The sequence below is a fragment of the Amphiura filiformis genome, chromosome 10, assembly GCF_039555335.1.
Source record: "Amphiura filiformis chromosome 10, Afil_fr2py, whole genome shotgun sequence".
NCBI lineage: Eukaryota > Metazoa > Echinodermata > Ophiuroidea > Amphilepidida > Amphiuridae > Amphiura > Amphiura filiformis.
The window spans coordinates 42,738,086-42,765,657 of record NC_092637.1 but is presented as its reverse complement, the minus strand read 5'-3'; the positions used below and the strand labels follow the sequence as shown (position 1 = coordinate 42,765,657).

Genomic DNA, 27,572 nt, shown 5'->3' with positions numbered 1-27,572 from the left:
ATTTTGCCACCAGCCAAGGTCAATGCTTCCGTAAGAGCACTTGCCTCACTCATAATGACTAAAGATGAGTGATTTTTAAGTGGATAGTCATACATAAGTTATAAACTAATCCCAAAAAGAAAACCCTGAAGATTTGACTGTCAAGTTCAAACGATACATCGTATTCGCCTAATGGGATGTGAATGGATGCGGTGTTTATTTACGCACATTTTGTCAGCTCGTTTGTTGAATTAAATCAAGTATTCAAGATACGCCCACTTGACCGAGACCCTTTTTGATGTGAAAAGTTGCACCTATTGACAATTGCTCACTCTGGAGGAAAGGACAGTCATCTTACAGGCCTTAAAACAACCATTTCGACCAGGTGGGACTCTCCTGGACATCTCTGAAAAGGTGTTCTTTCTAATACATTTGCTATAGAATGTTCTAAATCATGTCGGTATTGTTTTGTTGTTTTCATTTTATTGGTATAATAATATTTAGCAAGCAGATAAATTGCAGGGTCAGTTTGATGCCATTTCTGATATCCTGAGCCAGAATCAACATCATTTTATGCCAACTTTGTCAAGCACTAGCTGCATCGACATCAAGTGTGTCAACAGATATCGCAGAGATGGAAACAGAGGACGAGAGTGATTTATCCTCATCTCGATTGCTTTCTGATACTGATACTAATACACCACTTACTTCTTCACTTGAAGCAGGCATGGTGGAGGAAGACAATTTTGGGACCTGTCTCATGGCCCTACAGCGCCTCAAAGTTGTGGCTGCTGTTTATTTGTGCAAACTTGAGTATCAGCATTCAGGTACAACTTGAACATCATGAGAATTTACTCATTGTAGCATTTGTCTAGTGGTTAACTGATAGTTATTTACCCAAAACTGTTCTACCAACAACTCATTTGAAGGTTTTGAAATCACTTTTAGTTTAACAGGGTTCTCATTTATTCGGGAAAATTTTTACAAACAGAATACCCAAAGTGTTGATAGAAACAACTATTATCAGGAAAAATTCAAGAGAATTTGAAGGCAAATGCAATATTAGGACAATATCACCTGCCGGTGGTACGTACATGTTGACAAATTTCCTTTACTCTTGAAGGAACCCTATACATAGGCACCACCAGACAAATACTGATAATAGCAAAACTCCCCTTTTTATCTTCCTGTGATGTGGTCGGCTAGTTCCTGGAGGTGAACGCAAACTTGTATGGCATTTACAAAGTTTTCACAACATTGTAGTTGATGGTGGTGTTTTTACTGAGTCTATCGTTTGTGGACAAAATAACTGTAATAGAACATTCAGGCATCGAACTCAAACTTACAAACAACATCTTATATCAGTACATTCTTTGTATCAAGGAAATATCAATGGGGTACAAAATGTCCAACCGAATGCTGTCAATGAAGATCTGGTGAATGCAAATGAAGGAAATATTGAAGCGTTTTAAGGTAGAAACATCGGCTACGGTGTCATGCACAGATTTGGTTTAAAATGATACAGTTGGGTGAGATAAACTTGCCTACCAAGTTTTAATTTTGACAAACAAGGACCCCAATGGAATTAAGCTTTCTTCGGAAGGCTTTTTGGGCTATCCTTGGTACTCATTGGTATTTATTCCATTGTCACCTTGTGCAATAGTTTATTCTGGTACCTGAATTACATACATGTACAGTAGATTTTAAAGTATTTTATCCATAATGTGCAATCTATTGTATTTTCTTTTTGTTTGCAATTTTTGATGTATATTGAGTGCTAAATAAAATGAAATGAAATGAAATGAAAGCGTTTTTGAGTTATGCCATTTTTTATCATTAGAAAACCCCATTGACTTTGTACATAAAGTGGTTTTGACACTAAGCCTCATTCACTAAAATTGGTAAAAGTTTGAAAATGGATACTATGTTTAAATATTATTTTTTCTCCTTTCTATCACATTTATAGAACTGCTTTTTGGATCTTTTTATTACAAAAATGTTACCAAATAATATTAGTGACTTAATTTTTCCCAATATATTGGTCAATAATATAGGGGATATTTGATGGTAATGTTAGTACTTGCTCAAATTTTCTTGATTTGATCTAGAAACACTGAATGACCCAATTTCATAATTATTGTCTGAGCTAACCATAGGGCCAATTTTAACAAACAAGGTGTCATATGAAAGGTTATCAAATTTAGAAACTTTTCTCGCTAGCTTTTTTAAATAAAGTGTTTCTATTTTAAGTTATGGGTGTTTCTAGATTTCCCTAATTTAAAAATAGAAAAAATGATTTTTCTCAAAAAATAAGCACTTTATCAAAAAACTCTGGCGAGAGAATTTAGATATTAGGCTTATTAACCACCCCACAAACTATGGAAACCATATCACATTCCCTCTAGGCTAGCAATAATTATTTGTAGAAAAATTAGGGAATTTTCAAAAATAAAGAAAACATAAGAATTGTTTAAATTTTCATGAAACATTAAAAATCAGTGGAGTAAAGACTTATCTTCAATTGGTTATATATTTAAATGGATACATAATTCTGATTTGAAATAGTGGCTATTTTCCTGCATGGGCCTATTATCCGATGCTCCTACCTTAAGATTACTTTGAAGGTGACCCTGAAGATGACTTTGATTTATGGGATGATTTTGGTGAAGCATATGAAGATTACTTTGAAGGTGACCCTGAAGATGACTTTGATTTATGGGATGATTTTGGTGAAGCATATGAAGATTACTTTGAAGGTGACCCTGAAGATGACTTTGATTTATGGGATGATTTTGGTGAAGCATATGAAGATTACTTTGAAGGTGACCCTGAAGATGACTTTGATTTATGGGATGATTTTGGTGAAGAGGAAGTAGAAAGGAGAGCAGCCATGATCATAGCAGGCCTACTTCCCGGGGGGGGTACTCAGTACAAATGACCATACGGGGACGTGCCGCAAACATGGGTAGCATTTTCAGCCTTCTGGTATATAAATGACCCCTTTTTCAAAGCTTATTTTGGTATATGAATGGGTCCTTTTTTCGGAAAACAGCCCAATTTTTCCTCAATCTAGCCAAAATTTTCTCAATTTTTTCGGAAAACAGCTTAATTTTTCCTTAATCTAGCCAAAATTTTCCCAAAATTTTGGGAAAATTTGTAAAATCTAAGACAATTTGGGTTAAATTTGGCCGAAAATTTTGACTTTTTGTATATAAATGGGTCCAAATTTCTTGAAAAATTGGTATATTTATGGGTCCACTTTCAAATTCTCAGCGGCACGTCCCTACCAAAACCACACTTGAGTACCCCGGGCCTACTTGCTAGTAGTAGTGTGCCACATTCAACAGTGACCAGATCTGTGCAAACCTCTGCAGACCTTATATACTGCGCCAATAAAATATCCTTACACTTGGAAAAATAATCACAATTTCCAAAATGAACAATATTGGGGTAAATTTGTTTTTTTAATAGACGCCTTATCTAATCCTGCACATTATGACACCACATTGAATCCAATGTGACTTCAAGAAGCAAAGTTACAAGCATTTGATTAGACGAAGGTCCAGTTTTAAAAGTGACAAACTGGCCTATTCAAAACTCCACAGACTACATGTAGACATCTGGTTTGAGAGTGGTGAATGGCTAATTTATGCGTTTGGCTTTAATTAAGAACAAAGGGACCAAAAGAAAACTGAAACAAAAGAACTGACAAATAAAATGAAAGTTATGAAAAGTACAGAGAAGCAAAAACTGAAATAAAAACTGCTTTAAATAACGCTTCATTGAAGAAGCTGTGTTGTCTCTTTGTTTCGCTTGTTGGAATCTTTTTGCGCCTTGTATAGGCCAGTTTGTCACTTTTAAAACTGTACCGTCGTCTATTCAATTGCTTGTAACTTTACTTCTTGAGGTCACATTGGATTCAATGTGGTGTCATAATGTGCAGGATTAGATAGTGCATCTATCAGTAAAACAAATTTACCCCAATATTGTTCAGTTTTGAAATTATGATTATTTTTCCAAGTGTAAGGATATTTTATTGGCGCAGTATAGAAGATATTACAATGTTCATGAAAGCTAAAACTGCAGAATTTGCTGCTGCTAAAGGGATTTTGCCCGAGGATGAACAACTCTTGGACCTCATGAGTGATATTGAAAGTGTATCACAGCCATACAAAAATCTCATGACTGAGTATAAACAGAAGGAATATTTGAAAAATACAAATGTTTACTTTTGCTGTGAAATTGAATCAAAACAGTCTCAAAAGGTAAACTTTTGCATGCTGAACACACATCTTACCATAATACTCAGTAATGCCAGACAGTATTTGAGGTGTACAAGTTATAAGGATTGGAATTCGTAATTAGGCCTACTACTGGCCATGTACTGCTGCAATCGTGCCATACATATGAATTACATTTTAGGCCTGGGTAAATGTGTCAACGATCGAGCCGCCTTCCCTGTTTTTTGAGTCGTCTGCGAATGCAGATCTGCACATAGGTATTACTCCTGTCTGTGTAGTGTCTGGCTGTCTGTCCTTAACAAATGTTGACCCTACACGTTTTCCTAATTATCTAAAGTTTCGTTATAGGTATGATGACATGGTTTAGTGGATGGATGCGTTGAGACCTTATGCAGACTTGGATAGCTTTTCAACACAAAATATGCATATTAATTAGCTAATTTGCATAATTTAAAGGTCCACTGTCAGTTCTTTTTGGATAGATTTTGTGGTACAGCAGTATCAGGTTCATTGTCAGTGTACAAGGATGAGACACTTCCCCTATGAAGGTTACAACGAGCCCAATAGTGTAAGCATGTTCTAGTAACAGTAGGCCTATCTTGCGTATGTAATTGCCTAATTTGCATAATTTATGCAAAAAAGTGAGAAGTTGATTATTTTGTGTATCATAAGTACTATGAGGATGAAACTTTGTAGATATAGTTAACATTAATGTTTTTTGAAGGTCATTTCAAGGTCATCAAGGGTTATCTGGGGTCATTCATTTGAGTCAAATCACTAAAGATCGTATGATTATGAAAGTTGGTGGATATGGTCAACATTTTGATGCTAATTTTTTGAAGGTCATTTCAAGGTCATCACGGGTTATCTGGGGTAATTCAAGGTCAAATCACTAAAAGGATTGATGTATGAATATGAAACTTGTGGGTATAGTCAACATTTGATGGCACAAATTTTAAGGTCATTTCAAGGTCATCATGGGTCATTCTAGGTCAAATCACTAAAGATTTATGTACAATTATCAAACTTGATGGATATGGTCAACATCTGATGGCAAATATTTTAAAGGCCATTTCAAGATCATCATGGGTCATCTAAGGTAAAATCACTAAAGATTGTTGTACATTCAGGAAACTTGCTGGGTATAGACAGTATTTGATGGCAAAAATTTTAAAAGCTCATTTCAAAGTCATGGGGCATATTCTAAATGTCATTCAGATGCTAGGTTTATGAACCGCCTTGTGTTAAAATGCATGAAAGTCATAAACCACAACGGCAGACGACACTCGCGGTCCGAGGACCGTTGTATTTTTTTCATACAAATGGTATTTATCATATTAAAAACAAAACAGTTTAGACTCCCAAAATTTTAAACTGCCAAGCCACCCCCACCAAAGTGTTAATGAACACTCCCTAACTGTAACAGGGTAAAGGGGACAACCTTTTGCACCCTTTTTCAAAATTAGTCAAAATGTCACCCTTTTTAAAAATTACTCCAACATACTGTACTTTTGTGCACCCTTTTACTATCTTTCATTCCTACAGGACTATGTCAACTTGTAATGAATTTCAATTATGTGTGGATGAACTTGGACTTGGTTAAAACATAATGTGGGTAAAGAAAGTTTGGCTACCAAATTGTGGCTTTAGCAACCAAATGAAATGGGAGTAAATAACTTCATCTTTTCAGAATCAAAATTTAAAATAAACCCCATAGAAATCAGTCTAAACTCCTCTCTAAACTGACATACTATCTGAAGATTTGGGTTCATTTTTTCAGCCAACGTCCTTCCTTTTTGAGAGGGTTGAAAATGTTTAGAGACCCTCCCTCTCTTTACACCAGGGTACCACTTTAAAATGTTTGTGAATGCTTTCTTAAGTTGCCTGTTTAATTCTAATTTGTTGTTTTTTAACTATTTAATGCATTCAGATGCAAACCATCGCAGATCTAGACTACAAAAAAACAAATAACGGACGAATAAAGCTTGGGGTCATCTCAACTGGAAAAACCATAAAGTATAAAAAGAATAACACAGACAGGCAATGCATGGAGATTGCAGTTGCTGACAGAACCGGAGTAGCCAAAGCCATATGTTACAACCCAGATGCTTTCTCCAAATTCAAACTGAATTGGGAGTTTGTTTGAGACCAGTGATATGTGTGGTGTGGCTGTGGTGTGAATTAGGGGTGTGGGGATGTGTGTGTGTGAGTATTTTGTGCAGGTGTAAGTGGCTGGTTTTCTGTGGTGGTTGGGTGTGGTATGTGTTCAGAGATGAAGGGACCATGTGTGCTGGCATGCCTTTGTTTGTGCATCTGCATTCGTGCACTCATGCACCCTTCACCTGTGTACCCTTTTTCCACCCACACCGACTCCCGGATCCGACTCACACCTGCACGCTGATGTTTTAATATGTAGCAATATCCATTTATATGTGCAATATTCTTCATCTCTTATCTTGCATTTTTTAAATTTAAATTTGTTGTTTATATATTTTGTATTTGTAATTTTGTAATATTTTGATGTCTTTTAATGATTGTAAAAATTGCTCAATTTGGCCTTAGGGCCACGATGCTTTTTCTAATAAAATGAAATGAAATGAAAATGAAATGAAATAAACAAGTAATCCTCAAGAACTACATAGTAAGAGAGGATAAAACAATTGTCATCACTCGGATCAGTCGAGTTGCCCGGTACCCCAGGTCAACATAAAAAGTGGTAACCATGTGTGTTCTTCCTTTTTCAAACCCCCTTTTCACTGATTTTTCATTGATTTTACCCCCTTTTTTGCCAAATCACTGACAAAATCAGGGTAAAAAATACCCCTTTTTCAAGGTTTTCAATGAGAAGATTTCCAGACACCCCTTTTCAATGACTCCAAATATTTTAATATATTAAGTACAAAATGTGCAAGTATGAACATTACTTTGTGTCTGTTGTACTCCCAGATGATCCTGTGTTATTAACTGGGGTAATTACAATGCCTGTATACTGATTTTAATTGAAAATGAACCAAAGAGGAACAATCCCTCGAAGTTTTGTGTACAGAGCTTACTTTGATTTATTTACTTCACGAACGAACCGGCGCACGCCAAACTTCAAGTGCAACAGGGGAAGAGAAACAACGATACAAAATAAAACTTACATGCATCAGAATTGAACAGAATTAAAAACCAAGGAAAAATATCACTTTCGGTCGGTCGAGAATTCGCTCCAATCACTGCCAATGTTTCCCGCAATGTTTTCAATTCACCACATGGAAAAGTGTATACGGCAGCCAAAACGGTTACATCTGACACCATCGATGTTCGCGTCGCTCATTCAGCTCTCTTCAAAACGTGCGGGAGCATACGTAACACCCACTAGACAACTATATCGGGAAACCGCCGTGCCAATAGTAAAAAGCTGCCTTCTGACGCTCTCGCTGTGACGATTGAGGGCGGAATCAATGAAATGCCAGAGGATGGAGGCTGAAGACTCGGGCTGAAGACATCGATCGAACGAACCTGTGAAATACCCTTTTTTTTTTTTAAATTTCATGGAGACAATGCTCAGAATACCCCCCTTTTTCGCGATTTCGCGGTCCGCGATTTCAGTCAACAAAATACCCTTTTTCCGCGAAATTTAGAACACACATGGTTACCACTTTTTATGTTGACCTGGGGTACCGGGTCGAGTTGTTCCAGCGGGATTCATTACCGAAGACTTCTCAATGTTCGACCATGACGCATTGGTGTACGTTACTTAATCTGCCGGATGCTCCAACAAAATCCATCAACGAAGCAAAGAAATCACCAATTAAATCTCATGTTAGTGTTGAAGGGACACTTGTTGACGTAAGACTCGGCTGTTAATCAAGTTGGTACTGTCAGTCTCGCTGTAAACTTTGTTAGGGTGCATCAAACGTCAAATCTGCCCCACAAAGTAAAAACACAGTATATGCATTTCAGATTACATGCAAACTACTTCCTCAAGATATAAGCAGACGGTCAATGCTGTATGATAGCTAAAGGAAGTATCTGCTATATATGCAGCCTTTAAGCATGGAAGTTGTTTGATCTGAAATTTCACATTTAATAGAAGTATCTGCTATGTTTTATACTTGCACATCCTGCGTTTTATTTTGTGAGGCAGAAATGCCGTCATGTCAAGCAGACTGTCTTCTACCCAGTCTAAAAATGCTCTTAAGGGTAAGAAAATACTCTGTACCAAATTTAAATTCAAATTATTATCTTGTCTGAATATGTTTAGGTTGGCTGCACAGTGCCTTGTAAAGCTTGACTGCATTCCAAGCACTGTATGCAAAGGTTCCAATTTAGGCAGTAGTATTGTATTAAATCAAGTGGCCAGGATGACAATTATAATTAAGCCCATTGAGTTTGTAAATCTGACATTATTTTGAATGTTGACCCTCTGTGAGACTTTTTTGTTGGAAGTGCATATTTCATGAGAAATCCACATACCGTAATTATACAGTTAAGCAGTGTGTACTATTATTAAAATTTGTTTCTTTGCAGGATAATGCTCCAAGGACAGCGACAGTACGGATGGAGCCAGATGTACCAGTTAGAGATATCACGATAGCTGACTCAACTGGAAAGGTCCGTGTGGCACCCGGTACCCCAGGTCAACTATAAAAAGTGGTAACCATGTGTGTTCTAAATTTCGCGGAAAAGGGGTATTTTGTTGACTGAAATCGCGGACCGCTAAATCGCGAAAAAAGGGGTATTCTGAGCATTGTCTCCATGAAATTTAAAAAAAAAAGGGTATTTCACAGGTTCGTTCGATCGATGTCTTCAGCCCGAGTCTTCAGCCTCCATCCTCTGGCATTTCATTGATTCCGCCTCAATCGTCACAGCGAGAGCGCCAGAAGGCAGCTTTTTACTATTGGCACGGCGGTTTCCGATATAGTTGTCTAGTGGGTGTTGCACGTATGCTCCCGCACGCTTTGAAGAGAGCTGAATGAGCGACGCCAACATCGATGGTGTCAGATGTAACCGCTTTTGGCTGCCGTATACACTTTTCCATGTGGTGAATTGAAAACATTGCGGAAACATTGGCAGTGATTGGAGCGAATTCTACGACCGACCGAGTGATATTTTTCCTTGGTTTTTAATTCTGTTCGAATTCTGATGCATGTAAGTTTTATCTTGTATCGTTGTTTCTCTTCCCAGAGGTGTCTGAACTGGGATAACCTGGATGGGAACCTGGACTGATACCACAAAATTGTACATTTGAATTTCTACTATCTGTTTCCAGCGTTCAAATAGGGCGGTCAGCCGCCATTGGCCTGTAACTTTTGGCCTGGCCGTAACTTTTCTGACTGGCATCTAGTTGCTGGCCCGGCTGGCCGGTAACTTTTTAAGGTCAAGCCCGGCTGGCCTATAACTTTTTGAGGCATATTTCGAACACTGTCTGTTTCTGTATGTGTTTAAGATATATCTGATCTGAGTATCCAACCCATAGTGTTGTGCAGCCTGAGGTCTTGTGTCAAAACTTGGGTACCACAATACTTTAAAGGAACCTCTGTACACAAAACTTCGAGGGATTGTTCCTCTTTTTTCATTTTCAATTAAAATCAGTATACAGGCATTGTAATTACCCCAGTTAATAACACAGGATCATCTGGGAGTACAACAGACACAAAGTAATGTTCATACTTGCACATTTTGTACTTAATATATTAAAATATTTGGAGTCATTGAAAAGGGGTGTCTGGAAATCTTCTCATTGAAAACCTTGAAAAGGGGTATTTTTACCCTGATTTTGTCAGTGATTTGGCAAAAAGGGGGTAAAATCAATGAAAAATCAGTGAAAAGGGGGGTTTTGAAAAAAGGAAGAACACACATGGTTACCACTTTTTATGTTGACCTGGGGTACCGGGGTGTGGCATTGTGGAGAAGCTTGGCTAGTTCATCAGTTGAAACAGGGTCGTTCATAAAAGTCATAAATTGTTCAGTGGGACAAACCAAGCGACAAGGCGACTATACAGAAGAGATACAATTATCTTCGACTATGAGCACAACTGTATCGGTGAGCATTATTATATCATGCACTTCATAAATAATCCAATTTTGAAACATGAAAAATTGATGAATCCACTGCCAAGCACACAAAGGGCAGAAAGGTCCCCTTTTTCCTCAAACTCTTATGCAGAACACTTGTGAAGAAAAGTCAGTTTACTTTTTGATCTTAATCAATACAATATTGTGAGATGAGACATTTTTTTCCAATTTAAACTTCAAGAATCAAGAACATTTTTTGTAAGTAAAATTAAATAGCTTTCATAATAACTAATTTTCAGTAAAAGCCTTTGAAGCAATTTGACTTATTGACTTTATGTTACATAATTGACTTGGTCATACAGGATAACGTAAAACTAGACACATCTTAAAAATCGGATACTTTTAACCCTATAACTGGTTTCTACATTGCCAACTACACTCTAAATGAGAAAGACTTAAAATTTAAATCTTAGTTGAGACTTAGAATAAATTAAGTCTTAAAGACTTATTTTTCAAGGGCTTCGATAAATTTTTCTCCAAAACCGCTGAAACCATTTAAATCTTTTAAAGGATTCAAACTTCGCACCAATCAGATTGTCATGATACGTACACGTGATCCAATCTGATTCTTCTCGACGCCATCTTTTCTTTTCGATTTGTGCTGTGCATGAAGAGAAGTACGCCCGAAGACCATGGAGAAATTCTTAGCTGAGAATGGCGATGCCAGTATCCGTGACATATTAAAAGGTATGAATTTAGTTTAGTATGCATCCTAGAACATCGTGAACAATTTTCACGGTGATAACTTGTCGAATTTTACTAGAATTTGTGTTTTTTCTGTTCGGATTTCGGTCGGATCGGGTCGGATTCACTGCGTTAAGCAGTGCATGCATTGCATGTCATGATGTGGGTGGCCTGTAGCATGTGCACCCGCATTTGCAGCTGTCTGTGTGGGTCAAAACTAATGTAACGTAACGTAAGATGAATTTGTTTTTGTTGTATAGCATGTATAGCACAATTTTGACCACATGTTTGAAAAAGAGAAGATTGTAAAAGAGTGATTTAGGGCGAATTTAGGCCACTCAATTAATTACGGCGATCATTGGCATTGCGATCCTGACTTAGTTTTCATGTTTTAGACCACCCGCGCTATATCATCATGATCATGATATAGGGCTCAAATATTACTATTTCATCAAGGTTTAATAGTCTAACAAGCTTAAACTAAAAGTTTCATCTAAGGAGTCAAGCTTTAAACTATTAAGCAAAAATATCCAACAAGCTAAAAACGATTTTTACCCATTTTTTTAACAAGCTAAAGTCAATTTTTTAAGAAGCTTAAAAAAACCATGTTTTCATCGTAAAAATAATCTAGTATTATTCAGATTTCCTTTACAAATTAACCATCGTATACGTCGCTTGGCGACGTCAAGCGTGTGCATTAGACCGTGTAAAATAATACGCGCTGGACGGCTAGCACTAGCAGCACGCTTAATTTGTAAAAGGAAATCTGAATAATACTTTAAAAAAAGTCTTTTAAAATACAAATTACAATGACCTACGGTCCTACCTAATATTACTAATCTACGCTTCCGATGATATCCAAGAAGCTAAGATATTGTGAAAGAGGGCAGGGCTTTGAGTAATGAGGAAATTACGGGTAAAATACATCACATATTTTGAGAAATTCGTTATCTTGAATAAATGCAGAATTAAGGCACGCAATAAAACGATGTCAAACGCTTGAAAATGCATGATACCGCACGCTAGCTTAAATTACCGTCAAAACGAAGCGTACATCAATCGCTAGGCGAAAACTTCGAGCTGACATCACCGGTTTTGTTACTAGCTCTTTTATATCAAAAATAGCTATAAAAAAAAAAGAAGCTTGTTTGATGGAATAAAAGTTATGTATGCACAGTTGAAAACATGTTTAACTTTGTTGCGAAAGTTTAAATTTTAAAAATAATGATAAATTTGCAATTTGTACCTTTAGCTCGGTGGTCTAAAAGTCAGGATCGCCCAATTTACTGACCTAACTTCGGCTGTTTTGAAACACGGCAGCATCTACATCTATTCTTAGGGAGTGTTCATAAATACTTTGGTGGGGGGGTTGGAAAATATGGGGGCTCAAAAAAATTTGGGTCCTAAAAAGGGGGATAAAAAAAATTCAGTCCTTAATAGGGGGGATCAAAAAATAGAGGGTAAAATTCCGGGGTAAAATGTACGAGAAGGCATACGTACATTCCAAAATTTGTGCACGCTCCGCGCGCATTAAAGTGTTCATTTGTGTATAAATCTCAAGCTACAAATAAATAAAATGTGCGCAATTTACAATTTGGGTGTAACACTATGACTCCAATGAGAAATAACTCCAAACGGTAAGTTTTAGCTAATGAGTTAATGACCATAGGCGTAGATCCTGGGGGTCCCCCCCAATATTTTGATAGGGGGATGGTCCATACAATCATCCCCCAATGTTGACGCCTGTAGATGGGTTTCTAACCAAAATTAACCCCAATTTGGTCATTTTGAACTGAAAAGTGCCAATTTTTTGCGCTTCGCGCAAATTAATTCCAGTTTTGTACTATATTTCACCAATTTAGCTTCAATATGGCAAAAATTTGTGCACGCTTCACGCGCATTTGTACCATGTCACTGTTAATAATGATGTATATTTTTGGTTTCTTTTTTAGAACATGAAGGGGGATCAAAAAAATTTTAGACCATAAAAAGGGGGGAAAAAAAAATCCACCCTTTTTTGGGGGGGATCAAAATTTTTTTGACGTCCGAGGTTCCAACTTTTCCACCCCCCCCCCCCACCAAAGTATTTATGAACACTCCCTTATTGCAAGGAATGAAATGATCATTTCCACTTCTACTAGGTAAATATTTCTTACTATCCGGATGCCCGCTAGAGTAAACGGGAGCGATCAATAGAAAGGTACATAGTCACTGGCAGACTATAATAAATACGGTATAGGCCCTAATGGGCCTACTAGTGATTGTTGAAGATTGTTTTTAAACATTCTTTGCTGGATGTTTTATTTAATTTTCCATTGTTCTCTGTTTGTGATAGGCTTACCTTTTTCTCATTGTTTTTTCCCATTTTGTGAATATAGACTAAGTTTCCTTCGTCATTCCATTTTTCTTCTTCTAATTTGTGACATGATCATCATCAATTCAAGGTGAATGAGTCACATGCTCGAATTCTGGTCGAAAAATGAGTTTTATATTTGTTTCTAAAGAGGACATTTAGAGAGTTCAGAAACTGAAAACCCTATGTTGATACGGCTTTTCTTTGTGAAGTTACGTCAATTTATCAATGGCAGAAAATAATATAAAACAAAAGAATTTTTAACACTTTCTTTGCCAATATCTCAAAATCAATATTAGCGACATCCGACTCATTCCCGTTGATCGTGTCACATTTATCTACCATATCACTCGTCCTGCAAATATGTTTCTTTGATTTTTACTTCTTGTCTTAATTTCTTATATATTGCATTATTTTCTCCCATCTCCTTAGCTCATCACTTTATAATGTTCATATAAGCCTAGGCCTACTTTCTTTTTCTCTTCGTGCTTTCTGCATGTTTTTTGATAATCATTTCCTGAGTAGAGTAGGCCTATAATATTCCTTCCCTTATTTTAGGCCTAGGCCTACACTTTATCCCGTCCCCTTATCTCAGGTATCGCTGTATATGGTTTAAGTGATATCCGAATAAAAACTAAAACCAAACTAAACTAAAACTATAGGCCTGTTTTCTTTCCTCTTTTAAGCTTGCTCCATATCATCTTGCAACATCGATCCCCTGCAATATTTTTTTCACCAGGACTAAATCGTTGAACCAGTTGGTTGTGCGACATCTTTGATCGCTGCGAAAGCGTAGGGCAGGCTTAATTGTGTGAATGCTTGTAATTTGAAGCTGCGTATAAAGCACGCACTGACGCACCAATGTTACTGACTGACTAGCTAGCTGATCTATCATGGCTAGGACAACTTACTGTTGGCTAGTATACAAATATTAACTGTCTATGAGTGTGATGGTGAAATATAATCAAGAGGTGAAAGATGGATTGTTCCATTCCACGAGCCGAACGGCGAGTGGAATGGAACAATATATCTTTCACCTTGTGATTATATTTCGACCATTACACGAATTTAAGACAGTTAATATTTGTTTTATATCACTCATGCATAAATTCTGTTGCTAAAATACTATTTAAGGCAGGAAATACATTTTTTCATCAACATAACGCCATGTTTTGCCGTGATATACTTCACATTTTGGGGTCCACCCCATAATTAAATCGGCGAGTCCAACAGTCAGCGCTCGGCTTGGTGCAGGCGCACTACGGCAGAGCACTATGATAGTAAAGACTATCACACGGAGTCGGAGAGGGTTGGACTTTAAAACCTAATTGCAGATAAAATTGATATCTATTCCTATTTGATTTTTATGCCTTATATCTGCCTTTGGCATTATTTGTCTTTTTCTGATAGAAAATGATGTAGACGACCTTGAAGTTTTGGCATCTATGACAGAGAGTGACTTTGAGAAGCTAGGGATCATATCTTTTGGAAAAAGGAGGAAATTGGTACTAGCCATACAGAAATTGAAGTCAATTGGACAAAATCATGAGCCTTCTGAACAACAGCAGGGGCCCTGTGATGTTCCAGTAAGTATTTTACTAGGTCTAACAAAATCATTTTTGGTTTCTGGTAATATCATGATGCTGAAAAACAAGGATCAATACAGATCAATATAATATGTGGATACAATTACATCATCAATTCTCATCAATTTTTTTAATTTTCAATTTTTAGATTCATTATGTTAGGAATTGAAGCACATACATGTAAATGGTGGGTAGAGCATTTATTATACTAGAAGTCACCTGTCTTTCATGGTCACATCTTTCTCGGTCACTGTCTTTTGCAGTACTGATATTTTATGTAACTTATAATGTTCTATTTAATGTGATTAGTGAGATTTTGAGCTATTTTGAAGAAGGTCAGGTGCAATTTCAATGTTTGAGTTATTTTTTTCCCCATTTTGAAAGTTGTGGTGCAATTTCATCTGATGCAGCGCAATTTGAAGTGCAGTCTCAGAACAATCAATATGGTACAGGAAATTGTCGAAAGTCTCAGGGAAAATCTTCAATGGTCACCCATTTGGGCTACCAAACCACAGGTTTGGCAACCCTGATTAATTTGTCCTTCAACACAAAAGCATCAAACACTTGAACTAAAAATTCAATAATTAACAACTCTATACTTTTGACAATAGATTCTCCATAAAAAACAGTGACCCTTTGAACACTGAATACATGCTAATGTTGACAAATTAGTTGAATAAACAATACATGTTAATGAGTTTCTACTGTGTGATGTAGTAGTTGATGCAGTAACCGGAGTATGAGACAAAAAAATTGACCTGTCAAAATACTGCAACCTTATTGAAGGCCCTTTCAGTGCATTTGAAACTAATTAACTTTACTTGACCACCTTAACGTAAACAAAAACAAAATTCGACATTTTATTGGAGTGCGCACTACCTTGTTACCCTAAGACCGAGAAACTGAAGAAACACAAAGACGCAAAAATTGCAATCTCGTTGGCAATCAAACAAGACAACCATTTATTGACTTTTGTTTTCAGACCAACACCAAGTCCCTATGATCTCAGCCGTAAAAGCCATGTATATGAAGGTCAGGAAAATTGAGATGTCAGTGACCAGCGACTGACTCCTGTTTATAGCAGTGGCCGCTACCGCAATAATTTTTTCCATAAAACCCCACGTGATCATAATTGCGCGAGGGTGTGCCCCCACCCTGGCATAAATTCTCGGTGTTGGACCTAGAAAAATCATGGCTAACCAACACGTGATCCACACTTGCCCTAGGGCGTGCCCCCACCCTAAGACTGAATTCCGAGTGTTTTGACCCTGAACCCTGGGATCCTTAAAGCAAAATATAATGGCTGGAATTTCAACAATCAATAGGGTACTGGTGTATACAAGTCAAATGCTCCCAGGCGTGTGTCCCAAGACTCAACAGGTGGTCACCTGAAGTTACAAAGGATAAAATATGTTATTACACGACATGAGTATTATTATAATTCAAGAAAAGAGAATTCAAAACCCATTCTTTTTTGCTTGTGCGACTTTTTGCCTTTTCTAAAAGAAAACCTGCACAATACGCTGGTGTTAAATGACACCTGTACAACAGCTCCGACGATGATGAACAACTGCAATTAATAAATACATAATTTAAATATGCAGAATATATTTGCTGATATGTGATCTTGCTCTTCCCATGCTATACAAGAAAGGGAACAATTGTAGCATCAATCTACTAATTGGAACTATTGCTTAATCAAACAATATATATATGCATCTTTTGACGATGTAGGCACTCTCTTATACTCTTGCTAGAACGGAAGTTTTAAATAAATAATTTTGATGATCAACAAAAGCTCTCCTTTTCCTACATTCTATTTTCACGTATATACAATTAACATACTTTTATTATTTATAATTTTCCTTTAACCCTTCTTGCTGCCAGTTGAGTGCTTTGCCTTTTCAGGCACTATCTTGCAGAACTTACTGTACCTAAAATAAATAAATTTAGCTATTGTTAATTGACATAATTTTTATACTATACATGCTTACGATTTATCATGCAATTCTGCCCAATTGCCCCCAATGGGAGCGGTGGGTGGGAAAATTTTTTAGATGTTGTCTGGTATGAGTGCAAACCAACAATGATTTGATCACCAGGATCATGTCCCAAACTCGCGACATGCGACGACTCTCATTGGTTCCCGGTCAATCACCACAACGCTGGCATGACAACATGACCTCTGACCCGGTAAACAAATGGAATCGCCACTTTCACGGCAAGGGCAAATTGAGTTTAACTTGTTGCACATCGTTAAACTTTATTCTTCGCATCGCAAAAGTCTGTTTTTCAAAATAATGTAAACCGTAAAAGTTTTTAGCCTCAACAATTTGCCAGTTTCAGTAATTTATTATAGATTTTTGTCACAATGAAAATTTTACAGTTGGCAGGTTTTCATTACAGTCAGTAATCAGTATGGTGATTGGAAACAAAATATTATTTTTATTAGGCCTTATTTAGTATTATCCAAATTTATTTTATTTATTTATAAATTTATTATTGCATGCTGCTCCACTGTAATGTAATATCTAGTCTGGTTAACAGGTATTTATGAATTAGAAGTCCCTTTCCTCAACTCTGGGTGGGGAGGGGTGGTCAGATATTAAGGACCTGTTCAACTCTTGGTACTACTAGTATATCACTTCATCTAAATTGATGCTAAATGACATAATGTCCCATTGGAAACTCATTAACACAAAATCTGTTAAAAGACAAAAAAACTGATAACACAAAATTGGTTTTCAAGTCCCTGGAACTGAGATAGTGTGCAATAAGTGATGGATAACACAAAATCCTGATTTTACATTCCAAAAATTAAACTGTGTGATGGCCCCACACATTTTGTGTTAAAGGGGTTCCACTGATTTTGCCATGCATACGATTTCCAAATGTCTGTTTGTACTCATCTTATGCCACACAGGTTGCATTGGCCTATGAAGATGCTGCAGGTGATGGTCCATCTCTTCCAGATGCCAAGAGGAAAAGTAATATAGTAAGTGGTTTCCTCCATCAACACTTAAAGGGATATTCAGTGCCCCCACTTTCAATAACATGTTTCAGTAGACATACCCATGAAACCCTCATTTCCAAAATTTCAGTCAATTTGAACTTTGTATTGCCAAGTTATGCATGATTATGTGTACTGTATTATGTTTCCCCATAGGCTACATTAGTAATCTTTTCTTTCGGATCCGAGAGAAACTCAAACATAGTGATATTCTGGCACTTTAATTGTCAATGCATTGGCAGATATCTTATACTGCTGCAGATCAACTAAGGGCATCCAAATGTACGGAATCACTGCCATGGCAGTGTCAGCACTCAGCAGCATGGCATGCCATATGAGTTCAAGTGAATTGAGTTCCAGGGGTCCCGAGTTTGAATCCAGTACGGTATGTAATTGTTTCATGTGTGAATTTCAAATGAGCTAGAAATGAAAAGAGGGTGTAATCAGAGGGTTGATCAGAAAAGGGCAATACCAAGTTTTATTTTGTTTATTCACAGGATCTTAGAGAAGCACTGAGCAACACATTTGAAGGCAAAGTGCTGTGTAAACACCTTGATAATGGCCAGACACTGTCATCAAAGCAAAGAATAATGCTCGTTAAGATTGCTGTTGCTTGTCTTGTGGAAAAATATGGCCTGTAAGTATCATGTTCTGTCTGTGAGGTTGATGATCGACTGTTGGTAATTAAAAGACTGGTACAGTGTATAATTATTATAACAAGTTCTTTATCTTTATGTCAATTGGATTTAAAAATTGGGTTCATCTGTGTTACCACCTATTTACAGAATAAAGTACCTTGATATGGAAAGAGACCCCTGAAGGTGAAGGACCATTTTGTGATGCTGATATCTCAGCATTGATCATACTCAAAAGCTATTGCACTCGATATTAAGACCTGTGATAGATTAAGCAGAAAATCTCAGGAAACAGTGGATTATTATGACTCATGGTCAGTGATATTAACTATTATTAAGTCCTGTATAGAGTAAAAATCTTGTTTTATTTCATTAATTAATTCAGGTGGCCACCTTCAGAACAGAAGACCCTGTTGGCCAAGAACATTGTCAACACATGGCCATCTACCAAAGACACTACGCCGATGATGGCAGGACATGTAAGTGATTTTACATGCAACATGATGACAGTGTTTGTAAAACATGTACATGTAATAACATAATTTCTTCAGAATTCAACAACCTTTACGGAATTTACGACACATGAACTGTAGTGTAATTAATTCTGTAAAGGTTGTCAAATTTTGAGGCATATGTAAGTATGACAACAGGTCTCATTAGTACTCAGGCAGTTTTTAATTCATGATTATTATACAATTGAAACAATTTTTGGCAATGAGAATTTAAAACCAATTACTAGTATTTGAATCACTGCTTTGAGTTGCAAGTTGTTAAAGTCACTCTTTCAAGATGGAGCCAGTTCTCATTTCAACAAGCAGTGAGTAGAGGGTACAATGACTTCTAAATTTCTGAATATAATTTGAGTCCAAGATGGGGTTCACACTACTCCACAATATGGTGGAATTCAGAGGTTCCTGATGACCTGCGCAAGTTTCTTCTGACTATTATTTGCACAAAATGAGAAATCAATGTAAAAGTAGGGGTGTGTGTGTGGGGGGAGGGTACTTTTGAATCCATTTATATGCTTATTATTTAAGAGATACATTAAAGTTAATTAGCATTAATTTTGCTGTATGCAGGTGTCAGTTTGATGCTTGAATTTCTCAGGCAGAATAAAAACTTTTGGGCCCACATGTCACACTGATATTCTGACCTAGCAAATTTTCATGTTAACGTGACCTAGCTCTACATGGTAAAGGTGGTTTAAATAGTCATTGTGATTTATGAATGATGATGCCATGGAAACCCCAATTATTATAGACAGAGCTAGCATAGTTAATAGTCCTGATATGATATGGTTGATTGTTCCATGAGCGTGAGAGATGCAAAATAGTCAAGGAAACCTAGGCATGTTTCTGTGTGCATCAGTTTGAGTCATCATGCAATTTTTTTATGTTAGTGGTGTTGCCTTTTCGATGTGCGACTATTTGATTAAATGTGTGTGTAACATTTGGAATATGTAAAAGCGGCTTATTTTATGACGATAGTAAGCTTTAGAACAGTTGACACTCAAAATTATATATGCAGATCGAAACTAGTTACTTCATGCGAGTTCCTTGTTCCAAAATCTCAGTTGATTCTGATTTTGAAAGCATTAGAGAAAAGGTGATAATTGCTTGAGAGGGTGGATCTAATCAAAGTGACACCTGCATTAAGTTATGCATTCAGTCTCAATATCTAAATTGATTTGATACTGTTTGTTACAGGAACATTTCTATTCAGAACATAATGGAACTGGGTTTATTCAGAGCCGTTTGAAGAATGTACGCACTGCAAGTGGTGAGAGGTTGAAGAAGAAGAAGAAAGAAACTACAAATCCTCACATAAGAGTTCCTGCAGAAGATATGGCAACAGATGCAGAAGAAGCTGAAATTGACATTCAGGACATGCAAGAAAAGGTACATTGCATTTTTTGGTTGATTTTGTCTCATATATTTTATGTTTACTTTACTCTATTTGTCCGCTTCTGTTTGGGGGCGTTGCGGGCAGATACAGGCATCTGTCAATGGCTTGTTAAGAGGCTTGGGCTAGTGTCATGCCATGGGTTTGCAGATTATCAGCCACAGAGTCTAACCAGCGTCTTCTAGATATTTGTGATATACTTTTGATATATATTTGACATAAAAATTTCTGCGTGGGTGGCCCTGGTGCCGGAGTATCTGGTGTTGTAGGCTAGAAGGGCTGGCTGGTCTGGGGACATGCGCATAAGGTGACCAATAGAGTGGTGGAAATAAGCAAAAAATTCCAAGGGTCCATAAATAATTTTATGTATTAAATATTGGTGTACAACAGAGATGCCAGTCTTCAGGTTTTAGCCTGCATTCAGGTTTTTTGATGAGCTTTTTCACGTATAAAAGTATAGGCAACTGTCAAGTATTTTCAAGGCATTTCAGGTTGTTTAACAGTTAGCACTTGCATCTCTGCTACAAACAAGAACAAGCAATTCTGCATGTGCATGCGTTCAAATTTTACGGGACACACTGACCCATACTCTACTCCCGACATGTACTATTGAAAAGTTAAGGGTCCGCACTAACTTTCACAGGTATTTGACCCAAGGACCGCCCTATTTCCAACCATGGTGACCAAAACCACAATTGTTGTTTGATGTGGTCGAGGACTGGTGTTGCTCCTACAGTTTCCCTGATCACCTCATTTCTTATCTGGTCTCTCTTTGTCTTGTTGGCAGCTATCCTCAGATAGGACCATGTTTGGCACTGATATGTCAGAGTTGGCAAAAATATGGAGTTGATTAGTTTTGCCTTGTTGTCCATAGGGATCTTCGGATGTTGCAAGAGAGGGGCGAGTATTTAATTTCAATGGTCTTAAAAAGGTTTCCCATATCTGTGTCAGGCAGGCAACTTGCTATTTTCATTTTTTTGCATTCTGCGTGTAATAATATTCAAAATTCTCTATGTGGAAGCTAGGGTGTTTGTATCTATACATGCAAAATAAAAATTGTCCTGTATCTATACATGCAAAATAAAAAATGTCAATCAAATAGTTCCCTCATAATTTGAGGTCAAATCGTACACTACTGATTCAAACTTTATTTCTTGTTACAGATTGACTGGATGAAGTTTTCGCCACCAAATCCTACGACTATGAAGAAACATATTACATATTTCAAGGAAACATTCCATTACAGAAGGGCTTTTATTGCTAATTTAGACCATTCTGTTACTGATGTTCTTGATGTCTTCCCAAGAGTGCAAGATGTTGATGCCTTGGTAAGATATTTATTGTATACATTCAATGTTCGTTTACCAATTTGACCTGATCAGAAAATAACGATGCTGGGTGGGTAATTAACCTCATGTGCATTTGACCTTTAAGAGCAAATTATATACTTATACTTTGGTCATACAGAAAAAACAACACGAATCAAAAATTAGAAAATCAGATTTTGTAATCAAAATGAAAATAAGAAAACTTTAAAAATTAGATTTTGTCCCTGGAAATTTATAATCAAAATTACATGGGTTGCATAATAATAATCAATGTAGAAGTAATATATGTCTGTGTTTTCTCAATTTCCATTGACAAGCTGCAATTTTGACCAAAAGTGCACATATAAATGGTTTTTGAAGTGATGGTAAATTTCACATAATTATCACCTTTTTGCATTTGACCTCTGATATTAAATATGGGATATTTCCTGCCCATGCCAGTGATGATGATCTGTCTCTATACTCCTGCAGATACTGCTCTCAAATTAAATAGGAATTATGGTACTACATTGCTCTTTCATTGATTCAGAGATGGTTTAAGTTACTGCATTGCACTGTTTACTTGTACTAGAGTATGACTCTAATTCTAGCTGTGCCACTACACGACCTACAAAATTAAAGTATCCTGATATGAACTGTTTCTAATTGTCTTTTTGAACAAACTTAGCTTGATAATCATTCACACTCTGTCCACCTAGAAGTATGAAGTAAACTAGATCCTCAGCAATCTGTGATGCCAAAATGTGTTGAAATGCTGTTTTTAAAAAGCTTCAACATGTTTTGAAACGCTTTGTCAAAATACAATTTTGACTGTCACTGTTATATTCATGGAACAGTTTCATCATTCCCCTGAATAAACGGGTATAATTGAGTAAAAAGGGGCATGTTCACAACTTCACATCCCACGCATTGATTTCTTTTGAATACAAGCCACAGCTTTTTGTAAATATAAACTTTTTTTAAATATAACAGATATTAACCATGGATTATTGAAAAATAACAATCATTTTTCAGATAGCAATTGATTTCTCGATGATGCATGGAGATTTGACAGCTGACACTTTCATTTCGAAATGGTCGAGCTTCAGGGAGAAGGTCATGCAGGTTGGAAGAAAAGAAGAGAATGTGACTCAGCTGGTAGAGCGATTCAAGATGCTGACAGTAAGTTTCTTGTGATTTGCATGCTCCCATATCCTTTCCAGTCTGCCATTTTAAAAGTTGCAAATAATTGATAGTTTCCAACTCCCATCAGCACGGAAACTGACTGCTTTAGCTAGCTGGCTTGGGCATTTGCTTGAGTCTGGTCCTCCGACCAATCCCTCTTTGGAACACGCTTGGTCGGAGGGACCAGACTCAAGCAAATGCCCAAGCCAGGTAGCTATAGCCTATAAAAAGCATGCTAGCTATATGAAATAGGGATAGAGTAAGAACAGATTGAAGAAAAGAATTAGATGAAATAACCACTCTCCCAACAAAAGAGCAAGAGGGCAAGCAATTTAAAGGCATGTTTCATGATATTTTTAATTTGCTTTGCTGATTTAGATACACAAGTTTGGCCTGTTTTAAACACCTGCATCAAAAAGCGGGAGATTCGGGTTAAAATTACTCGCGAAATCAGCGGTCTTATGTGTAGCATATTTAAGTAAGAAAGAGCCTATGCAACTTTAACAGGAAAGCTCATAATTATTGCACAGTTCCTAAAATGAGTTGACATTCTCTGACTTCATTACATTATTATTAAAATTAATTTAAAAAAATGTTTCTTCCAGCTTTTAGAACAAATTTTGTGCAATTTGGTCTGATAGGTATTGCTTACAGAAAGACAAAATTACAAGTGTATACAATTCCATAATCTTGCAGGCACTAGGTTACTCTACTTGCATTTCTGAATGTATTTTAAGAAAGGCATTGAATATTGCACCTATTTTATGTGATGCAAGTCTTGATTTCTTCATGTTGCAGGAGATCTTTGTGCCTTGACCATCATCATTTATCTGCTTCATCGCCCGTTGGCCAAAGAGGGACAGAGCTGCAGCACACCATCATCATCCCTATATCTTCGTCTTAAAAATTGCCGTGGTAGTACGATAAATCCTCACGTTTTTCAACAACTACGCATGGTGATTTTGTTTGAGATAGGCCGTGCGACTCAGGCTATGCATACAATTTGAGATTTTGAGAGCCGCCACACTGTTTCTATTCTATGTTTTACGATTTTCGCATGATCAGTATATGGCTGGTCAGTAACCGCCACAACGTGGAGCTGCTACGCCAGTAGCTTACTTTTTCGCTTCATGGAGCTAAATTGACCAATCATGTTAGATCTTTTCATTACGCTGGAGCCAGTTGATGCATCATCGTTCCAGAGAGAGAAAACTCTTGCCAACATTAATTAATGTTTACTACTTATGTGGATTTTAAATGAATCGAATGTAAATAAACCACAAACAGTTGTACAGGATCAATACCATTGTTTGATTAGTGTATAGTCAATGTTACCTTGCATGCATGTGCCATGTGTGTGGCGTGTTTGTTTGTTTGTCTACTGTGTCAGGCCAGGATCACTGACACCCACGGTACTGATACTGTCATACTATCACGGTGATCATATTGTTGAATGTTGTTGACTTTAAAATAATCATGATGCAGTCATGTCTACAGTAGAATTCACCACGACCTTTGAAGGACTTAAACCCCATTAAAAGCTATTAAACCAAGATAACACTCAATGAAAACAGCTCAACTATGTTACATCAGATCTTCTCTGGTTAAATACACACTGCACTTGTGTCTGTTTTACCTGTGCAATGAACAATGAGCTGGTATTATAGTTTCAGTTGAGTGAATGATTATAAAGCGAACTCAAGGTAACAATACTGTCTGGGCTTTTGTTTACGAAAGGAGACAATAGTCCGCTTATTGTTACCCAGCGTTCTTGAAAATGAGAAGCATAATGCATGGTTTGCAGACTTAACACGTTTTAGAAATAATTTGTTCATATTTTTTGGTTTTGGTGTTATCTGTCGTTTACATATCCTTCCTAAAACACAAAAGTACCAATATTTCCAAACACCTAAATTAGCTAAAATTTAGGAAATGTTACAAAACTATATTTTCTAGAATTTCAGAGAATACTTTAAATATTGACTGGTTATTTTTTACACAGTGACGCATATAGGCAATGGCATAATACTTCTAACATACACTAGGTCACGCGCAATGGTGAGCGCACTGAGTATTGTGTATAGGAAAACGGGCAGTACCGTAACTACAGTATGTATGGCCTACTACTAGTATATAAAGTAAATCCGAACTGGTTTGCTGAAGGTCGAATTCCGCAGGCCACGCCACAAGATGTACAAATCAGCTCCCGGCGATACACTGCAGATCGCAGAATTGTGTGCATGGTTTACCACCACTCTGCCTAGCTATATAGTTGTGTACAATACTGTATGAGTTTCTTGTGAGTGCATGTCCATCTTAATAATAAGTCGGTTCGTACTTTTCATAAATTACTTTTTGAATCATAACTATCGTGACCGAGGATATCTTGCAACTACGTGAAGCTCGCCTGGCAAATTCTTAATGACTAAATTCGCTTCACGTAATGAGTAAGTCGTACTTGATTGGTCAGTTTTACCTCCGAGTAATGAAAAACTCTAACATGATTGGTCAATTTGGCTCCACGGAACAAAAAGTCAGCTACGCGTAGCAGCTCCACGTTGTGGCGGTTGCGGCCTACCATATCAGTATCCCATATGATATTTCTATTGTAAGAAAATTTTATTTGTTGTCACGTAAATCACAGGTTTCGTTTAAATGTACTAACTGGAAATTAAATGTACTAATTAGTGAGGACCGGTATTTTGCTGTGGATATGTTTAACTGCAATTTTGATGTAAAACATTTGAAATCCGCTGTAAAATTTTTTGATAATATTCAACTCTTTGAGAAAATTATTTTATAAAGGAATGCTGGTAAAACCAGGTGCAATACAATGTACATTATTGACACACTATCACGCTCTTTATCTTCGTCAATAATAGAATAATCGATTTCAATCGAATTGAATCCATGAGTTTGTAGTTGACTACTGAGCGACCTAAGCGATCGATTGCTAGCCAATCAGATAGAACTCCTTTTCTTGCGTTCAGTGAAATACCACTCGCCTGTCGCTCACTACCACTCGCCCGTCGCTCACCAACGGAGTATTAAATTTATATTTATCGTATAGGACGTCGATACTGTGTGCAGCAGGGTTGATGCCGTTAGATACCTGTTTTACAATGTACCAGTAAGTACAGTATTATGTTGTTTTTTGTTTTTGGCATGAAGAATACAATTACACAGTACCAGTGATACGACTCTGGTCCATTTTTCTATGACCATATTTAATTGTGACAGCTAACTCAATCACCTCATATGATCACCTGAGATTTGCAGGGGACTGACTTATAGTTATACAATCCGTTAATATTTGTCACAATTAGTATGGTAATGTTATATTAAAGCAGTGATATCTTTAAATGTTGATGCAACATTTCATAGAGCATCCTTGTAAGTTACTAGTATTCTACATTCATTTGTTTATATCCCTACATAAAATTAAATGGATAGAAATTTTACATTTTATGATCTTATTAATTGGGAAAAACAATATTTTGAGCTGTACTGTACAACATTGTTATAATTAATATTCCACTTTGAAATCAATGGAATTTCAATTTCATTACTTTTAGAAGGTATTGAGAGGTGTACAATTTTGACATATAAGAGGTATATAACATATATATTTGTTTTGATTTGCAGGAAGGAACACATGTGGAGGGGGCAATTGAAGAAATAAAGGAAAAGGGGTACCGACAGCCCTTAATAGTGACCATAGGACCTCCAATGAAACCAACCCAATTCTGGATCTGCCTAGATCACATTCCAGTGCCAGGTGGCTCATCTGTAGTGGAATCTTTTGACAAGTTGTTCAAGTCATTCTTCGTGTTTGGACTAGATTATCCACCAGTGTTGATGAACTTTTATGAATATTTTGCAGCATTTGTGTATGAAGTGTCTAACGCCTCTGCAGTTAAGCCGTTGGTGCGAACATTCGCATCATCAGTGAAGGCGGTGGAGTAGTTCTCATTATGAGTATGGCCAACCATGTCTAACTCTGAAAACTGATGTTTAACACTTTTCAGTTGTGTGATTTTCAATGTGATGATTCAGTAAATGCATTTATACTATGCATGCTGTGATGCTAATCACAACTTACTAATCCCAATGATCAGGTATTGGGTGGTCATTTCAGGATTCCTTATTTCTGTTAGTAATAATAAGGCTATGGACCCATTTGCACTTTGCACGGTCTGCCATAAATTTGCGGGGAGAGCCTCGTTCTGGGGAGTGAATTTACTGCATCCACGCGTCTGCTCCTCTCGCGTGAAATGTGTTGAAATTTATGGGTGAGCAATTAAGGCTGCGTCTAACAGTGTATGCGCCATAATGCGAGCATATTTGGACTCAAGGTCGAGGCTCTCCCCAAGAAATGGCATGTAGCGCAATGCGCAACTGTTACTTTATGCCATATATACACACACTGTTCTGAAATAAATATATTGTTTTCAGAGGTCACGTTACTTTGTACTTCTGAGTTCAAAGAGTATATAGCTTCCATGACAGGCAGTGATGTCAGTTATGTTAAAAGCGGCCTGTACCCTTAATTTCATGCACTTACCATGAATTCAAATCAGGGGTAGTGTTAAAGGGGTCCAGGACCCCATGATTTGACAGTTCACTG

General features: G+C 37.0%; 1 protein-coding gene across 1 annotated transcript; it reads left to right on the top strand.

Moving 5' to 3' along the window:
• The first annotated feature begins 10,913 nt into the window (after positions 1-10,913).
• Positions 10,914-27,279, top strand: LOC140161903 (uncharacterized). The gene is made up of 9 exons (XM_072185199.1): positions 10,914-10,970; positions 14,731-14,906; positions 17,830-17,901; positions 18,414-18,553; positions 18,937-19,030; positions 21,617-21,781; positions 22,796-22,942; positions 26,016-26,075; positions 26,591-27,279. Exons 1-9 carry the CDS (start codon positions 10,916-10,918, stop codon positions 26,909-26,911), a joined length of 1,230 nt encoding a protein of 409 aa, XP_072041300.1. The 5' UTR covers positions 10,914-10,915; the 3' UTR covers positions 26,912-27,279.
• The last annotated feature ends 293 nt before the right edge of the window (positions 27,280-27,572 follow it).